Genomic DNA, 18,862 nt, shown 5'->3' with positions numbered 1-18,862 from the left:
ACGATATTATGAAATATGACCGAAACTCAAGGCCCAGTAAAGAACGGAGAAATTATATTAAGCTATTCCAAGCAATAACATACGACCGTTATATGTGTTGTCCCAACTGGTAGCCTCCACGCGGTGAACTGAGTTGTTTGGTGGACAGCTCCACTTCACTATGGAAACAAGCATGGTCCACAGCTGCTGATCTGAAACATAAAATTTTGTGACAGTTTTAACTACAGTGGCAGCCTGTCAAAAGTAATGAAGAGCCAGTCAATGGGAGACCGAAAATACTATCTGCACATAATGCCAAATGCTAGGTAACTCTAATACACTTCAACTCGTTCCCATTGTTTGGCGTATATTAAAACGCTGATATTAATTATTAATGCAGTGTGAGATTGAATTACATTTGGTGCAGTGTGCATGGCTCTGAAGTTTAGATATATGTGAATGCATAAATATAGCAAATGAATAGTATTGTAGAATATGTAAGATCAAAGCCTTTATTCTCCCTCATCCTTAAGAGACTGCCTTGCTAATCCTCTCAGTTAAAACAAGAAGCTTATTAATTTGATTGAGTAAAGAGCCTTTGCATATGTTCAGTGTAAACGTAGCAGGGCAACGTGATGTAAAAATTCTGGAACGGTTTTCTTAGGTTGCTTGAACAATGACAGCTTTACACTAAAAAGGAATATTTCACGGTGAACTAAATTCACAGCATATGTTTGATATTGCAGGACTATCACACATATTTTCAGTTACTTTAGTTACATCAACTAAAAGAGTAAACAAGTGTTCAACTGGACTGAAATAGTCAACAGACACGAAACCATCCCCTTAGCCTGGACTGGCTCCCAATGCTTAAGATTGCCAAAGCTTCTTGTTATGATAAGTGGCTGTGGACTTAACTCACTCTTAGAGGGGTGTTGCTGGTGAGTATTAGCAGTCTAAAAGCACTAATTGCATCAGGCCCTGATGTTATGAGGACAGTTACTTTAGGGAACCGTGAAGGAATAAGCATAACAGGGATCTGAGCACGTCCCTACTGAAGCAATCAGACACAATCTGGCATCCAGTCATGTTCAGCAAGATGAAAAAGCTGTTTGGGGGTCCACCTGTGGGACCAACCCCTGCTCCAGCTTCTTCCTCAGCCCCTGCTCAGGCCTCTACCTCATCTCCAGCCCCTGCCCCAACTCCAGCACCTGCCGCAGCTCCAGCTCCTGCTCCTGCCCCTGAACCTGCCAAGGTAAGACATGTCAACAAATTTATGTAAACCTATTTCTACATTTGTTGTATTCCTTCCAGTCCGGTAAAGCTTAGGGCTTACTCTGTGTTATGTTTTGTTTTGTTGTTGTTTTTTTTTACTTGTATGATTCAACTTTTCAGAACAGGTTACATTTTTACATTTCATTGCACTTTGCTGGAGTGTACTCTCTAGGGAGCTATAATATGTAGGGTGAAATGGTAATTTAAAAATGATAATGATGATAATGATAATCATTTGCTTTAAGTTTTATCTTTTTTGCTGTTGGAAGGCAACATATTTGTTTGTTTTTTTGCATGGGTCTTGGTTCATTTTCAGTTTGCCCATTTGTTTTAGCATAGTCTCTAAGGTTTTTATATTAAAAAATATATATATTAATATTAAAAATATCTGAAACCAGAATGTGGTTAACCTGAATGCACATCACAGTTTTAGTATTCATTGTCATGTGTATGGTTTGTATGTCAGAGATAGTACAGCTTGGCAACTACAAATCTGCCACTGAGTTTGCAGCTGTTTTGTATTTATTCTCTAGTTCTTACACTTGTTACATGAGTTTCAAAAAATGAAAAAATGACCATTTTATTAAAAAAAAATGTTATTTGTGTTTCAAAGCACCAGTTGTAAATTTCATATTCTTCAAATGTAATGAAGTCTGTTTATCTGTTTGCAGTGATTGCTTTGTATTTATTCAACACATTTGCTTTCGTTTTGTGTATTATGTTTTGGTGATGAATACTGTTTTGTTAAAATCTCAAGCACAGCTGTAACCATTTTAAACTTGATTACTATCATTACCAGGGAAAACACTAATGAATTTATAAATTTATACCTCTGTAACTAGGAGGAGAAGCCAGCAGAAAAAGAAAATGAACCTAATAAAGAGGAGAAAGCCCCTGGTGAGTTTTGCCTAGGTTAATGTAGTTTATTTCATTGGAATATTGCATTTTCTTTGTGTCATATTAAGATTTTGTACTTGTAAAAAATTATATTTTGTCAGCTTGAACATATTTAACGTTTTTTTTTTTTATCACGCTGGATTTCTGGTAGAGAACTGATAGAATACTGTCTCTGCACTAAATCCTGCTCACCTGTCAATGTATAGTGTTATAGAGGTATAAGCAGTACAGGTCACTGCTCCATCTGTGTGTCTGTTCCCTCAGTAGGAACACAGAGCAGTATAACAGTACTTAGAAAAGCTCCTCTAAGACCCCTGTCTTATCCCTTTGTACTCCTTTAACAGAACCAGCTCCTTCCCCAGCTCCTGCCCCTGCTGCCACCCCGGCTCCTGCTCCTGCAGCAGCTCCTGCTCCCAAACCGGAGGATAAACCTGCTGATCCAGCAAATGGTCAAGCTGCAGCTGAGGGGTAAGAGCAGCATGGCAGTGCAGTTCTACTCTAAAAATGTGTGCAAATATCCAGGAGTACCTCCACTCAGTATGAGCCTGAAAAAATATAACGAAAAAGTGCTTACACTTTTCATCACGGAAGACTTGGGCATAAGAAACAGATGCAGGGTGAATTATGTCATTTTCACTTTTGTCACATTGGCAGAGATATGACTGAAAGGGGAAAGTACCACAATGGAAAATGGTTTTCATGTTCTCTTCTGGAGTCCCTCTGGGCATGTTTGTCTGATTTCTCTTTTGTCTGACGTGCACTGGATTATATTCAATGAGATATTTACACTCTAGTTTTACCCAACAAGTGTAACACTATTCAAATCGGATCAACCGTGGATTAATATCAAGCAATCCAAGATCCTGATCTGCAATTGATTAATAAGTTAATCAAGCCAAATATATTAGACTAATATTGAGATAGGAGGAGATGTACTGGTGTATCAGATTCAGCAAACACAAACATTGGCTATAGGATCTGAGTGCATCTGTCAGGGCTGATTACCATGGAGAGGAGCTGAGAGGAGATTACAAGATTTGCAGCTCTTGTGATTTAAGCGGCTCTTTGGCGTTGCTTTAGCTGAAGCAATGAGATGAAGGAAAAATTAGAAATCAAAACAGGTTTCTAAATAGTCTCTAGTTTGGCGTCTGATGTAATGTTTATCCCTCGGTCCTCCAGTGTTGATTTGTCCAGCGGATTTAAATGTGCGTGTAACTGAGCATGTGTGTGTTCTTCTTGTATTTTTTTAGGACAAGGTTAAGAGTTCAGTGTCTGACCTGAAATGTCCTACGATATTGCAGTGGAGAGAGAATATGACATGTTTTCCAATAGTATATGGATAGGTCAAGTGCTTGTCACAGACAATTGACTTTCTTATTAAGAATGTTCTTGTACTGTATTCATAGTTCATTATGGATAATGGCAATAGTGCTGTCAAGAGGTAATTTACCTTCACACGGATCTCTAGCACGCTGTAATATAAGGAGTCCTCCAGCAGAGGTAGACATACCCATACATACACACTCCATTCTGGCTTTAATTTCAAGTTCAGTGTCATAGTGCCATGGATTAAGAGGATCAGTTTTATACGCCCCGATAATTTTTGTTAGACTTCGCTTGTGTGCAAGGTGTGTCACAATTGTGTCTGACACTATGATTTCAATTGTTTAATTGTTTGGTTTGTTTGTTTGTTTACATTTTTCAGGCAGGAGGAACTGCCCCCACCACCACCCCCAATTGTGATAAACAGGTACTCTGATCAGCTGCTTCGTGATGTTGTCAAACGGATGCGAGAGAGAACTCAGTTGTATAAGGATAAGGTCATAGATCCTTATGCATCTTCACCAGAGCGGAGTCCTCCCGTTAGTAAGTAGACTGTTGGAAAAGACAAGCCAACAAAGGAACCAACTGGCTATGCACATTCCGCTCCTTGTTTACCAATTAAAATTCTTGATAAAATTCATAATGGTTGTCTCAATGCAATACAATGACTGCAGAAGTGACACAGATTCAGTATTTGTTAAAATCAAGACAGTGTACACAGTTGTTCATACTAATTGTTGTAGTTCGTATGATACAGTATGCAAACATTAAACACACACTCGTGTGCGCGCACACAAACGCATGCACACACACACGCACACCCACGCATATACACACAACACAATATCTATACAATAACTTTATTCATCTCATATTTGTCTCTTTATGCTTAATCTAGCACCTGTTCTGAGAAAACGAGATTTCATAAAAAGAGAGGAGGAAGAAAAGAAGAGAAAAGAGGAGGAAGAAAAAAAGAAAAAAGAGGAAGAAGAGAGAAAGAAGAAAGAGGAGGAAGCTAAAAAGGCTGCAGAAAAAGCAGAGGAAAAGAAGGAAGAAAAAAAGGAAGAGAAGAAGGATGACAAAAAGAAAGACGAGAAAAAAGAGGAGCCGCCCAAAGAGAAAGATGATTCCATTTGTCCAAAAATAAATTGTAGCTGCATAGATACAGTGCTAAAACCCATCGAAGACAGGATGGATAAAGTCATCGGAAGCTCCATAGATCCATTCACAGGTTAAACACAGATGTTAAAACGTACAATTTACTATCACTTATTAGGCATGCCTCCTCAACACGCAACACTGGTCAAAATGATACAGAAAACTTAATATTGTCTTAAGTCTAGCTGCCTAATAAAGGCTGACTCATTCATTCATCGGTCATTCCATTTCTTCCTTTCTTACCTCTCTAACCCCCATAAATCTTCCTCTAGATCGGCGTTACATTTCTTGGCTTAGCTTGGTCACTATCGCCTTCAACTACAACCTTTGGTTCATACCAGTTCGAATGGCCTTCCGCTATCACACTCCAAAGACCATTCCCTACTGGATACTTTTTGACTACTCTGCTGATGTGATCTACATGATTGATATGATCATATTTCAGCCGCGACTACAGTTCTGCAAAGGTGGAGACATCGTTGTGAGTAAAAAAGAAAAGGATTGTGTTCATAACTTAACATCTGAAGTCCACTTCACCTGTAACACGTACTCAAAAGTCTATGTAAGGCTAAAGAAAACTATGTGGCTATTGTCATTTAATTTAAAAAAAGTCAAGTTATTAATTATGGAAAAGTTATGGATTCTATCCAGAACATTTACAAGGGTTTTCATAATCGAAACAACTCACAGACAGCACCAATTATCTGTAGCCTGTAAAATGTGATGATGTGGAATTGTACAGGTTGAATTAAAACACGGTTTATTTCTCTCAGCATGACAGGGCTGTAATAAAGAAGAACTACAGAGAGACCCAAAAATTTCAGGTATCTGACAGGAACCCCTTTGTCCTGCTCATTTGTTCTTGTTCCACATGGCTTCTGACTTCTGCCCATGTAGAAATCTCTAAGCTGAAACAGTGTATTCTTTCTTCCCTGTTAAGAATGCTTTGCTATCTATCCTGCCTTTGGATTTGCTCTACATCCCCTTTGGATTCAAATCCATCTTCAGAGTGAACCGCATCATGAGAGTAAGTGTTTTCTATTAGTACAGATTATATAGAGAAAACAGAGAGAAAATGCTGAGTTCTTTTTTTTCAGGTATCTCTTTAGATATACACCTTGGCTACAAACACAAAATTGCATTAGCTACATGAAACACAAAGTAATGTATAAAGAATATGTTAACTTGCTGTCTTTTCTTATTTACATTGGGGTTTTTTTTTGCTCTCCAGTATGAGGCATTTTTTGAGTTCAGTGATAGACTGGAGGGAATCATGACAAAGGCTTACATTTGGAGGTTTGTTTGCACACATTTTCCCATCCTCTATGTCCTACAATATGTAATCATGATATATTACTGTTATGACAACATAGTTTACACATTGGAATTATACTTCCATGATTCTTCCATGTTTTGTTTCAGAGTTATACGCACCATTGGATACCTTCTGTTCATTCTACACATCAATTCCTGCATTTACTATGTGGCCTCTGAATATGAGGGAATTGGAACAACGAAATGGGTGTACAGTGGCAACGGTACTGCGTACGTATGCTCACTGAGTTCTCCCCAGTGCCCTGTAACCTGCCCTTTAGGCTGTGGACATGTGCAATACATACTTAATATGAATTAATAATGAATGTTTTTAATATGAATGTCATTAATAGGAATGTCATTTCTTCAGGAATAAACCACAAATAGTACACCGCAGAATATTGTACAATTGGTTTATGGTTTTGTTTTGTTTTGGTTTGGTTTGGGTTTTTTTTTTTTTTGTTCATATCATTTTTTTATATCTCATAGCTACCTGAGATGTTTCTTCTATGCAGAAAAATCCCTGCTGATGATTGCAGAGCTGCCATTTCCAGAGACCTTATTTGGTCAAGTCTTTCAGATGACTAACTATTTTTTTGGGGCCCTATTTTTGTCCACCATCATGGGCCAGGTAGACCATTTATGTCCTGTGGCTTTTATTCAATGTTCTGTGTCAGCTTGTCAGCTTTTTATTGATTATTGGCTTTTTTCCTGCAATCTCGTTTTTGTTTTTTGTTTTTTGTTTTTTTTTGCATTCATTTAACTTTTTTCTTTTAATATTTTTTTTTTTTTTACAAATTGGACTAAGGCAGGCCACTCTGCTCATTCAGAGCAATGATTTGATTTTTCAGTGATGTATCTTGATCTGAATGATCATTAATTATCTTAATCTAAGACACTGACAGGTTTTCAAAAACATTGCTTATGTCACGCTAGAATGAAGCCTTTATGTCATCTCTTTCCTGCAGGTACCTACGATGTTACTACTTTGCTGTGCGTACACTGATCAATATTGGTGGTCTGCCAGAGCCCCACACAGTCTTTGAGATCATGTTTCAGGGGACAAACTTTTTTGTTGGTGTGTTTGTCTTCTCAAGTTTAATTGGACAGGTAAAAGATAAGCAGTAGATTTAGATGTGCCGTTGAGGTAGTCAAGACTTCAGTCCACCTACTAATCCAAAACCTGGTAGACTTTTGATTTAGCGCTAGTGTCCCACTGATTCTGCACTGTAAAGCCTGTAGCTTGTAAAGAGCATATCCAACTAAATATTTGATCCTGCGAATGGCATTTGCTTAAGATGACTGCCTGTTGAGAGTTTGAAGGTGAGTTGATGACTGAGAACTGCACGGTGTGTCACAGATGAGAGATGTCATTGGGGCAGCCACTGCAGGTCAGACCTATTTCCGTGCCTCCATGGATTCCTGCGTTGCCTACATGGTGACAAACCGTATCCCTAAGCTGGTGCAGTCCAGGGTGCGCACTTGGTACAACTACACCTGGGACTCCCAGGGGATGTTGGGTAAGCAAGTCCTTCCACAGACTTGATCCTCAGCTTGTAAGCCAGAAACTGACCAGTCAAATGATTATATTTGTAGTATGACAGTGTAATTTTACACTGTTTTATTAAGGACTCAGATACTCACTTATGTGAATATTCTGTTTTGCTAACCTCTCCTCAGATGAGTCGGAGCTACTGGAGCAGATGCCACTGGTCATGAGAACAGCCATTGCGGTGGACATCAACCTTGCTACCTTCCAGAAGATTGACCTCTTTAAAGTAAGACCCACTCACCTTCAAGATTTTTGTTCTACAGCATCTAAGTGAGGGAGTAAAAACTGGATTTAAAATGTTGTCACAGTGACTGTTCATGTTTTATTACAACAGGGATGTGATAACCAGATGCTCGTTGACATGTTGTTGAGGCTGAAATCCATTGTGTATTTGCCAGGAGACTTTGTGTGCAAAAAAGTAAGTTTGTGAACTTGAATAAGTTTTTTTAGAAAGTGTCATACTATTTTATGCAAGCATATTTTTTTATTTAAAATACATTATGAGTAAATATATTATACAAGATGGTACATTTCTATGTCCACATCAAATTTTGAATTTTTCCTCAATCCAACAGGGAGATATTGGCAAGGAGATGTACATCATCAAAGCTGGGGAAGTGCAGGTTATTGGTGGACCTGACAATAAGATTGTTTTTGTGACGTTAAAGGCAGGCTGTGTGTTTGGGGAGATCAGGTAAGACTGTTTTATCATTATAATCAATGTGGAGAGGTATAAAATCACACTGAACTGCATAGCTGTGATGAAGGAACTCTCTGTCAGCCTCCTGCAGTCCTCAGCCAATGGAGGCAACAGGAGAACGGCTAATGTGGCAGCTCATGGATTTGCTAACCTCTTTGTCTTGGATAAGAAAGACCTCCAGGACATTTTGGTCCACTACCCAGAGTCCCAGAAAGTCTTGGCCAGGAAAGGAAGGTGAATAAAGATGAGATATTTTGTTTCTTAAATCAGTTCGTTTAGATTAGCATAATTGTAGAATATTTCAGAGGACATGATTACAGAAACTGTTGATGTTTCTAGTGCTGTTAGATGAAAGGAAAATATCTCTAATTATCAGAAAACTGATGAAGGCCAAAGGCCCAGCTGCAGCCAAAGCTGAGGAGGAGAAACAAAAAGGATTGGCACTGTTTGGACCCAAACCGCCTACGCCCAAAATACTGCGTGCCTTTGGAGGTGGTTTCACTAAACAAGGCTTTTTGGAAAAACTAAAGGTAAGAAACTAAGTGGATTTTTTGTTTGTTTTTGTGGGAGCACTACAATAATTACGGTAAGAAAATACATTCATTAAATTCCTTATCTCACTGTGATTCATTTTTATGTTCTGTGTTATTCTGTTCTCTTCTAGAATGCTGCTGCTTCAGATGAGAAATAATTATTGTAACAGAAATACCAATCATTCCTTTTATCAGTTGGGGTTGGGGTACATTTTATTACCTTGCTCTTACCCTGATGCTGGTTCTGGATTTTTTTCTGTTTTCAAAAGAACATAATAGGCTACTGTATACAAAGTACATGTAGAAAATTCCTCCCTTTCTGCATGCATCTGAGCTCCTCAATTAATGCACTGTATTTCACAAAATGTAGTCAGTAACATTTCCGTCAGAACTCATGCCAACTGGGTAGAGAAAAATCATTTACTTGCCAATCACAATAATTGCCAATCAGTTTATGGTCTGTGTCATTAAAACTGGATGAGTTGGGAGTGCAGTGCCTGTGAGCAAAAGGGATAGTAAATTTATTTATCTCGCACCAGTTCCTTTATCCATGTAGTTGTATACGCCTCAAAGTTTTGTACCAGAAATAAAGAAAACTTTTTAATTAAGCTAATACATGGTCAGTCTTTTTGTAAATACATCTGCTCTTAATCTGTTCTGTAGAACTGTTCTGTAGAAGTATACATCTCTTAACCATGTTAAACTATGCAACATTGTTTAGTGTCCAGTTGTTTTTCTGCTGACTCTCAGGAAAGAACACGGATCTACTTTTCCTGCTATCTGTGCTTTTGCTGGAAATAGAGGGTTCTGTGAGAGGCTAAGCATCAGTGGGATCACAAAGGTAATCCCTTTAGCTAGACCAGCCCATTGCATGGTTTAATTAAGTAAGTGGCGCTGCTATATGTGTCTGTATAGTGGTGCAGTACCGAAATAGCAAACTGCAAAAAGCTACTGTCACCATCTCCTTGCCAAGGAAGGCATGGATGTGTATACAGGGAAGGGCACGTATATTTGTACTGCAGACCAATTTTCTGTAGCAAAATTAGCATAGATATAACAATATTGCAGACAAAAATCCAACAAGTCACTTAATTATCTGATTTAAACTGATTGAAATTAAATGATTTTGATAGCAACATAAAAATGGTTTAGGTGGTAGCCATATGAACACAACTGATCAAGTGAAATGTGAGGTTTCCTAGAAAGAATCTCATTGGTTCAAAGGGGCTGACCCCGTGACAGAAGAGCTGGGATAGGTTGCTGTGGATTGTGATAACCCTCAGAAGAGAGGCTGTTCCTCGGAGGAATTAATGCAGCTAAAAGAATTAATTGTATCAGGTTGTTGTTTTGGTGCCTTGCGGACAGTCGGTTGAAGAAAGTCACAGGATAAACCCGGATGGGATCTCACATTACCTGTAGCCATTACAGCCTCCAAACATGTTCAGCCAGCTGAAAAAGATTTTTTGGCCCAGTGCAGCTGTAACCCAGAGCTCTGAGGCAACTCCACCAGCTCCAGCTCCAGCTCCTGCCCCTACCCCAGCTCCTGCCCCTGCCCCTGCTCCTGCTTCTGTCCCCACTCCTGCTCCTGCTCCTTCCACTGCTCCTGCTTCTGCTCCTGCCCCTGCTCCTGCGCCAGCTTCAACACCTGCTCCTCCAGCCAAGGTAAGATTTCCTATGTTCAATACCAAAATATGCAAGAATCTGTTTTTCTGGTGAATTTTTGCATGATTCTGTATAGTAGTATTTACAGAGAAATAAAAGGCAAATGACAGAAATTTAATTTAATACAGTTAAAATAACATTTGATGTCAGAAATAGTGATAGTGATAGTATTAGGTCTTTGAATGTGAGATTTAAATCAAATTTCTTTGAGCAGTAAAACTGTCTTGTTTTGCTGGTAAAGCGCACCAGTTGTCAGGACGTTTTAGCAGTTCCAATTCCCCACAGAATGTCAGAGTTAGGTAACAGATAGCATGGACAGTGGGCAGAAGAACACATACAAGATAAACACTGAAAATGAGTGCAAAATAAAATCATATGAGCAGAAGGCTAAACCAGTACTGAAGCAAATAATTTTAACTTATTACAATTTTCAAGAGTGTTTGTGTGTAAGAGAGGAAATGAGCATTGCGAATGACTGGGGTGACTAGTAATATCAGTTTTTGTTTGATTAGCTGTTCTCCAAGGAAAGAAGCCAATGTGTGTGGAGCTTTAAAATAATAAACATCCGTCAGTAAATTTTATTAAAATTTTCCTGTTTCCTCAGACATGGTGGAACAGCAGAATTTTATCAGGCATGTTTATACAATGACAATGACTCCAATGAATAATTAAATAACTCCATATTTTAATTAAAATGCCCTTCCATCACATGCAGAAAAGGTTGTCTGAGGTTCTTTTGTGTTCATAGGAAGAAAAGGCCGAGGAGAAAAAAGAAGATAAACCGACTGGTGAGTCTTATTCGGGCTCTGTCCTTACCATGATCTCTGTAATTTGTCGCAGCTTTGTCTGTGCCTTTGATGTCTGTAACAGTGGCACCATGGAAATGGGATTCTTGAATACATTTAACGGCCGTGGCAGTAACATGATGTAAAAATCCAACTTCCACGCAGAGTACAAATAATTTCAAACATGTCACTTTTGTCGCTACACTTACATATACATATGCATACTGACATAGCTTGTTAAGATTCGATCAGCAGCTTTTGCCATGTGCAGTGTAGAATACTTAAAATAATGTAAGGGATTATGAAATACAATGTCATGTTAACAATACAACTGCTGACAAACAATTGAAATAGACTGTTCCTCAAGCTTATCTTTCCTTTCAAGCTTGTGCCGTCTTTCTCTCATTTTGTGATCTTACTTCAGTCACAAAATGGTCTTGTTCTCTCCATCTAACATTAAAGACGTCAAATTCTCCCAGCATCATGAAGATATTCCATGACCTTAGCCGATGTTTTATTAATGACAATGATTGTATTTGATCTGTGAGACTGAGGCAGGGACATGAGTTGGATGGAACAGTACAGTGGGGATCACTGCCCATTTGGCTGGCATTGATATGTGTGGCAAGGGTGAGAGTGGAAATAGACGCTGGGGAGTTATAGGGAGTTGACACTGTAGATCTCTGGTCCATCTGTGTCCAAGCTCCAAAGCAGATGCTTACGTGCCTGTAGATTCTAAGTGCATAATCTATGTTTACAAAGGGACAAGGTCATATTTTCCATTACAGGCTTCCTTCAAACCTCGGTCTGTTTATGCTGCCATTTTTTAACAAGTGAAAATTATAAATGACAGTGTATGGTTACAAATCCCCCAAATGAAGCATCTGAAGCATCTTCAGTGATTTTTTTTTTTTAATCTGTATAGAATTCAATCATCTGATCATCCAAAGCAGATGTACAAAGATTATGATTTTTGTTAACAAAAAATAAATCCTTGTGTTTGCATACGTCTTTTAGGTTGAGTCATTTTTCTCCATTATGTCAGCTTTGCTTGTCTCTAATGAAAATGAATATTTTTTTCATGGATCCAATCTCATGTTCTTTCAGAGCCAGCCGCTGCTCCAGCTCCTGCTCCAACTCCAGAGCCCCCTAAACCAGAGGCCAAGCCTGCAGAACCTGCCAACAATGATCAAGCAGCTACAGATGGGTAAGACTGCGGGGTCTTTCTACATACAGAAACTACTTGGGTGATCTCTTTGGTCTGATTTGCCAAGGGATAATTATATTTGGATTTAGTCATCAGTATCTCTGTGCACGATAGAATACTGTGTACAATTTGTTCACCGTCCTGCTTTACTAATAGGTTTGTAAACATGCTGGAGCTCTTTAGGTGAGTTCAGTTGTTTTGAAGTTGTTCTTTTGCCGCCATTTCCCCTTCTATGACTTGCAGCTTGTGACTCCAAAAGTAGCTGAAAGGAGATTACAGGATTTGTGGTCTTTGTGAGTTAAGATGGTCAGAAGGTTGTGTGGGGGATAGTTCACGTGCAAACAGGACCTTCTCTTCCTCTAGATAAATGTATCTCTTTCACCTTGGTTTAATTTATATAAAGCATTATTTGGTGAAATATTGTGATCATTTTATAAAATGTTGCATTAGTCAGCACAGACTGCTCTTAAACATAGATCACATACATAGTACACTGGGCTTTCTATATACAGAATAAGCTGCCTTGTGGCTGACCTTACTAGGTCTAATACGTGTTCACATAGAAAGTGCTACACTTGAATGTCCAGATTAAACACATAGAAAAGTGTGTATTTGACATGCCAGCAAAGTCATATAATATATTTTGCTATTATGTGCAACTGACAGTGCAGATATCATCTCCTGGGAGTCATTTAACCCCCTGGAGAATGTCAGCAGAGAGTCCTCTCAGCAGAGTGGTCAGGCAGAGGGAAAATTCATTTGCCAAACCTGTCTGACAGCCCTTCATGAGTTCAGACCATGGGAACCAAACTAATCTCAGAGCTATAGATGCCAGGATTACCTCTCATGCACTCAGTTCTGGCAGTCTAGCAGGGAGTGGTAAGGTAATGATACACCCTCATGCGCTCAGTTCTGGCAGTGTAGCAGGGAGTGGTGAGGGGATAACCCAATGCTGGTTCCTAATATCCCAAGCCAACCTTGTCAGGATTAATCTTCTCTCCCACCACATCAATGGCAACCACGATTGTGTTAAGGTGCATGTATGATCGATGGTTATTATCTGTCTAAAACAGAGCTCTAACACAAGATTTGTTGGGGAAATGTTCTCTTGGTAGATGAATATGTCAACAAAGCAGTGTAAGTTTTCTTTATCACAGAGGTATGTAACGTCTGCTCTGGCCTAGCAAAATCTATAACCTGCTATGACTCTGAGACTATAGAAAATGATGTTTTTTGCCATATTTCTACAGTGTCATGAATCTTCTGTTTTTCTTTCAGCCAAGAGGAAGCCCCTCCTCCACCCATCGTTATAAACAGATATTCTGATGACCAGCTGCGACACATCATTAAAAGGTTGAGAGATCGGACAGATGTCTACAAGGAAAAGGTCATAGACCCCTATGCATCCTCACCAGAGCGGAGCCCTCCAGTCAGTAAGTCTGACTAAAACAAATGTTTGGTGTAAAACTCTCCACTTCCATTATCAAGTGTCTTTCTTTTGCATCCCTCACTTTGTGAGCACTGAGACTGGATAGATTTTAGTAGTCTGAAAGGAGTTGTCCTTTCCACTAGTCTCTCTGAAGGCATGATTCATAAAGCAAAGGTGAAGAAGACAAGAGGCTGTTTAAACATTTTGACACTGGACCATAATAATACTTGCAATAGCAGTTATAATTGTAAATCAATCAAGAAATGAAGTTACTCTCTCCCTAACCGCTATTTGTCTGTATTGTATTACCAGCACCTGTCTTACGGAAGTGTGACTGGCTGAAAAAACAGGAAGAGGAGAGAATACGAAAAGAGGAGGAGGAGAAAAAGAAAAAAGAAGAGGAAGAGAGGAAAGCAGCAGAAAAAAAGGAGAAGGAAGCAGCAAAAAAGGAGGAGAAAAAAGATGACAAAAAGGAGGAGAAGAAAGCAGAGGAACCTGCCGATGACTCCATCTGTCCTAAAATTAAGTGTACCTGTATAGACACTTTGCTAAAACCCATTGAGGACAAGATGGATAACTATTTAGGGTCAACCATTGATCCATTTACAGGTAAGACACAGCAGTGTAGCTAAGTTAAGTTTTACCTGTTCGAGCTTAGAGAAGTTGATCGTTTTCTCTCCCTCTCTGTCTCTCTAACAGACCGGCGGTACATTAAATGGCTGAGTGTGGTCACGTTAGCTTTCAACTACAATGTCTGGCTCATTACAGCGAGACTGTGCTTTCCCTATCACACACCAGCAACCATTCCCTTCTGGATTGTCTTTGATATTCTCGCTGACATAGTGTATGTCTTAGACATTGTCCTCTTCCAGCCCCGTCTACAGTTTGTCAAAGGCGGGGACATTGTTGTGAGTGAAGAGAGAAAATATTTTATTATATCTGCATTAAGTGGTACAATTAATTGTTAGTGTAATTTTTTAAAAGAATTTTAAAAATTGTCCAACTCTTTTTTTTTTCTTTAGAAAGACAGAGTACAAACGAAGGAGAAATACAGACATTCTGCAAGATATCAGGTGATGATATCGTTCTTTGAAATTTCTGCTTCTTTCCTATTCATCCATCTTTAGAAACTAGATGAATGCCTTGAGAAAATACCAGGTCTAGAGGTTTACAGAATGAATGTAATTATTCCCTCTATTTTTGTTTTTTCCCTCCCAACAGTCAGACTTGATCAGCATCATACCCTTCGATTTGCTGTGTTTGCAGTTTGGATATACAGCAGCTTTCAGGATTAATAGATTCATAAGAGTAAGAACTCTTTAATAATTGATGTCCTAGTTTTTTTTTTTTATCATCGTCCTCTTATGAGCCTACTGATGCAAATCTCTAACAGCTATGGTGGTATGGCAATAAATACTGACTCTACAATCTTATAATCTATCTGTCATGTCGTATTGTTTTTGTTTCTCTGCGCTGCTTTTTTTTTTTTTTTTGCTTATTGTGTAACCTTTCTGTCTTTCAGTACGAGTCTTTTTTTGAGTTCAGTGATCGACTTGAAAGCATCATGGCCAAGGCATACATCTGGAGGTATGAAGGAAAACAGAGAAGAACAAACTATAATTAGGCTCACTATTTATTTTTTTAATCTGTTGTGCTGTCAGTACCTTAAGTGTTGTTCAGTACTTTACCTGCTATGACCATTCAGAAATTATTGGGGTTTTTTTACTACCTTTTCATAGTGATACTCATTCAGCCTACTTATTTCCTCCTCAGAGTTGGTCGTACCACAGGTTACCTCCTCTTTTGTCTCCATGTCAACGCGTGTCTCTACTACGTAGCCTCATCCTATGAAGGAATTGGCAGCACAAAATGGGTGTATGATGGCAAGGGTACTGCGTAAGTCATACATCTTTCCAGTCTGACTGTAATTGTCTTGCCATTGTTCCAAGTCTCTGAAGAGCTATCATAAAGAAGACTTCAGTCATATTCAACGCGATGCATTACAGATGATTTTTCCAACAGGTATCTTCGTTGTTATTACTTTGCCACTCGTACGCTGATCACTATTGGAGGCCTGCCTGAGCCGCACACTCTCTTTGAGATTGTGTTTCAAATGGTGAATTTCTTCACTGGTGTCTTTGTCTTCTCCAGTTTGATCGGACAGGTGAGCACACTACAGGTTTTTTTTTAAAACTGTTGCAATGATTTTACAAACCAACCCTAAAAGCTCATTACTTTGCATTATGACAGATGAGAGATGTCATCGGAGCAGCGACTGCTGGTCAGACGTACTTTCGTGCCTCTATGGATGCTTGTGTGGCTTATATGAATACATACAGAATTCCCAAGTTGGTACAAAACAGGGTACGCACATGGTACAACTACACGTGGGACTCCCAGGGCATGCTGGGTAAGATCCTACAGATTAAAAGAAATCTATTGGAGAAAATGTTTAATTTTATGTGGAGAATGTGAGCTTGCATTGGGACTCTGTTAACACCATAGGATTTGTGTTCTAGCTGTCTCTTGCATGGGTGAACAGATAAATAAATGCTTGAATGATTCCCCGTAACAGCTGAGCTATTTATGAAGAGACTAAGCCACCTTGTAGGTCTACACTTGAAAAGCATTACCTCCAGAATTAGTTCAGCGCTGAAACTGGCCCTACAAGCAACGTTATTTGTTCTTTTATATACATTTCATTCGGTGAAAATGAGCTGATCAGCTCTACTGGATTCCATTAAAGACTGAGTTACAGTGAGAATTAGGAAAAATGCATGAAACATCTCCACCCTCTCTTCAGATGAGTCAGAGCTACTGGAGCAGATGCCATTGGTCATGAGAACGGCCATCGCTGTGGACATCAACCTCGCTACCTTCCAGAAGATTGACCTCTTCAAAGTGAGACCCATACCACTGCACTGGTGGATAATGTGATCTGTTTTTTAAGCCTTTCTATATGCTTTCAGTTAACAAAAGTGGTCTGTATTAACTTCATATACGCTGCTTAGAGGTAGGCTGAGCACAGTGAGTGTTTTCGTATCGAGGCTTACCTCAGTTTACATCAAATATGATGCTGCCATCTGCTGGTGAAGCATACTGGATATCTCTAGCATATGCTTCAGCTGGTGAGAGGAAATCTTAAAACCTAAATCAACATCAGGACAATTATCAGCTTAGGAGAAGTGAAGATTCAGCTGTTCCTTTATGACATCAACAGATAACAGCTGGTATCTGTTCTGCTTCTTTTTAGGGATGTGATAACCAGATGCTTGTGGACATGTTGTTGAGGCTTAAGTCTATTGTATATTTACCAGGAGATTTTGTATGCAAGAAGGTAAGAATCAGACCAATGAATGTGTTGGGTGTTGGGTTTACTCTAGAATATGATCTTGCCTGTGTGCCTTATATAAATGTATTCTTTCACTGTATCTTATTCACAGGGTGACATTGGAAGAGAGATGTACATCATCAAAGCTGGGGCAGTGCAGGTTATAGGTGGACCTGACAATAAGATTGTGTTTGTGACGCTGAAGGCAGGCTGTGTATTTGGAGAGATCAGGTACAGTCTAAAAAATGCAGCCAAACAATTGGGGAACAGGCAAGAGGCTGAAAGCATCTTTCTCACTGTCTGCCTCTGTTTCAGCCTCTTACAGTCAGCAAAAGACGGAGGCAACAGGAGAACAGCTAATGTGGCGGCTCATGGATTTGCTAACCTCTTCGTCTTGGATAAGAAAGACCTCCAGGACATTTTGGTCCACTACCCAGAATCCCAGAAAGTCTTGGCTAGAAAAGGAAGGTAAGTTAGGAAAATATACAAGAGTGAAGAGAAGTGAAGAAAAGAATCATTAAACACGCAGACTTCATTTCAAATTTATCTTGAAACTCCAAAAATTTGATGGTGATCTAAAATGATCTTGTGCACTATGTCCTTCAGAAAACTGATGAAAGCGAAAGGTCCAGCGGCAGCCAAGGCCGAGGAGGACAAGAAGAAAGGACTGGCACTCTTTGGACCCAAGCCCCCGACTCCCAAAATGCTCCGAGCCTTTGGGGGCTTTGGGAAAGGAGGTCTGCTTGACAAACTCAAGGTACAACAAACCACTGCATTCTTGTTTTTCTCTCAAATATATATTATATAATCCATTTTCATCGGATATCGGGCATATATCATTCTAAATCAATAATCAGCTTACTGTCAGCCTAAAAGATGATCTACTAAAAATTATCAGCAGGGTATTATCCATCTATATCTGACCTCAATACCACAGTTAAGGTCAACATATATTTTCAACTCACATGAACAGTAAAGCATCTAAGCTGTGTAAAGCTTCCATGATATGAGATTGCACACGCAATTTTAATACTGTTGATTTACAAGTCTTGGAGTTTAGTGCCTTCACAGCTGTATATGTACTCTAGGCAGTATAGACTTATGTTAACACTGAAAACATTAATTTCATGTTAGTAAATGTCCTGTATGGATGCTTTTCTTATTATTTATCCCATTTCTAATGTTTTATTCCTGTCTCTGTCCACCCAGGCTCAGGCTGCTGCAGAGAAAAAATAAATATCAGAGAGACTTGTTTCATCACTGATCAAAGTGAGTGGATGAACCAGGCTACATATATGTGTGTGACCATTTCACTGCAGTACTCTCTTTGTTCTGTTTATTAGTAGTCTGTTTAGTGAGTCAAAATTCTGTTGCCTACTGAACAAATTCATTGTAAGGTTCTGCATTTGTCCATTTCATGATTTGGTTCATTGTATAACATTGTTTGTATCATGTACACAGATTTCGATTTTTAATAAAATGTAATAAATTTACTTATTACACACACTGTATGATGTTTTCATCCTTTTCACTGAAATCTAGGCCAAAACAAAACTGGTATAAGTGTTTATATGGAATAATATATTCTTAAGCAGATTATGGCACACTGCATATATATATATATATACACACACACACACACATACACACACACATATATATGTATATAGCCATTTACTTAAATGTACATACATTATATGTATATGTATACACACAC

General features: G+C 38.9%; 2 protein-coding genes across 2 annotated transcripts; both read left to right on the top strand.

Annotated features, from left to right (window-relative positions):
• The first annotated feature begins 1,066 nt into the window (after positions 1 to 1,066).
• On the top strand, positions 1,067 to 8,889 carry LOC115806732 (cyclic nucleotide-gated cation channel beta-3-like). The gene is made up of 18 exons (XM_030767597.1): positions 1,067 to 1,234; positions 2,097 to 2,151; positions 2,496 to 2,619; positions 3,857 to 4,017; positions 4,373 to 4,705; positions 4,905 to 5,113; positions 5,406 to 5,456; positions 5,573 to 5,659; positions 5,864 to 5,928; positions 6,055 to 6,177; positions 6,436 to 6,577; positions 7,307 to 7,466; positions 7,627 to 7,724; positions 7,833 to 7,916; positions 8,074 to 8,192; positions 8,280 to 8,432; positions 8,575 to 8,728; positions 8,863 to 8,889. The coding sequence occupies exons 1-18, from the start codon at positions 1,067 to 1,069 to the stop codon at positions 8,887 to 8,889; spliced, it is 2,313 nt and encodes a 770-aa protein (XP_030623457.1).
• A 1,279-nt stretch (positions 8,890 to 10,168) lies between these two features.
• On the top strand, positions 10,169 to 18,381 carry cngb3.1 (cyclic nucleotide gated channel subunit beta 3, tandem duplicate 1). The gene is made up of 18 exons (XM_030767596.1): positions 10,169 to 10,393; positions 11,142 to 11,181; positions 12,286 to 12,385; positions 13,664 to 13,818; positions 14,127 to 14,423; positions 14,514 to 14,722; positions 14,837 to 14,887; positions 15,036 to 15,122; positions 15,337 to 15,401; positions 15,588 to 15,710; positions 15,837 to 15,978; positions 16,065 to 16,224; positions 16,618 to 16,715; positions 17,068 to 17,151; positions 17,258 to 17,376; positions 17,461 to 17,613; positions 17,752 to 17,902; positions 18,355 to 18,381. The coding sequence occupies exons 1-18, from the start codon at positions 10,169 to 10,171 to the stop codon at positions 18,379 to 18,381; spliced, it is 2,286 nt and encodes a 761-aa protein (XP_030623456.1).
• The last annotated feature ends 481 nt before the right edge of the window (positions 18,382 to 18,862 follow it).

Source organism: Chanos chanos, chromosome 3 (assembly GCF_902362185.1).
Source record: "Chanos chanos chromosome 3, fChaCha1.1, whole genome shotgun sequence".
Lineage (NCBI taxonomy): Eukaryota > Metazoa > Chordata > Actinopteri > Gonorynchiformes > Chanidae > Chanos > Chanos chanos.
Note: the sequence above shows the minus strand (reverse complement) of the source record. Positions and strands in the feature narration are given on the sequence as shown.

What these genes read in the sequence shown, in the direction of transcription:
- LOC115806732 (XM_030767597.1), top strand. Translation starts at nt 1,067, where the DNA reads ATGTTCAGCAAGATGAAAAAGCTGTTTGGGGGTCCACCTGTGGGACCA. An exon ending in GCAAAGGTGGAGACATCGTT is followed by an intron (nt 5,114 to 5,405) that starts GTGAGTAAAAAA and finishes TATTTCTCTCAG; the next exon opens with CATGACAGGGCTGTAATAAA. An exon ending in TGTGTGTTTGGGGAGATCAG is followed by an intron (nt 8,193 to 8,279) that starts GTAAGACTGTTT and finishes ACTCTCTGTCAG; the next exon opens with CCTCCTGCAGTCCTCAGCCA.
- cngb3.1 (XM_030767596.1), top strand. Translation starts at nt 10,169, where the DNA reads ATGTTCAGCCAGCTGAAAAAGATTTTTTGGCCCAGTGCAGCTGTAACC. An exon ending in TGTGTATTTGGAGAGATCAG is followed by an intron (nt 17,377 to 17,460) that starts GTACAGTCTAAA and finishes CCTCTGTTTCAG; the next exon opens with CCTCTTACAGTCAGCAAAAG. An exon ending in GTCTGCTTGACAAACTCAAG is followed by an intron (nt 17,903 to 18,354) that starts GTACAACAAACC and finishes CTGTCCACCCAG; the next exon opens with GCTCAGGCTGCTGCAGAGAA.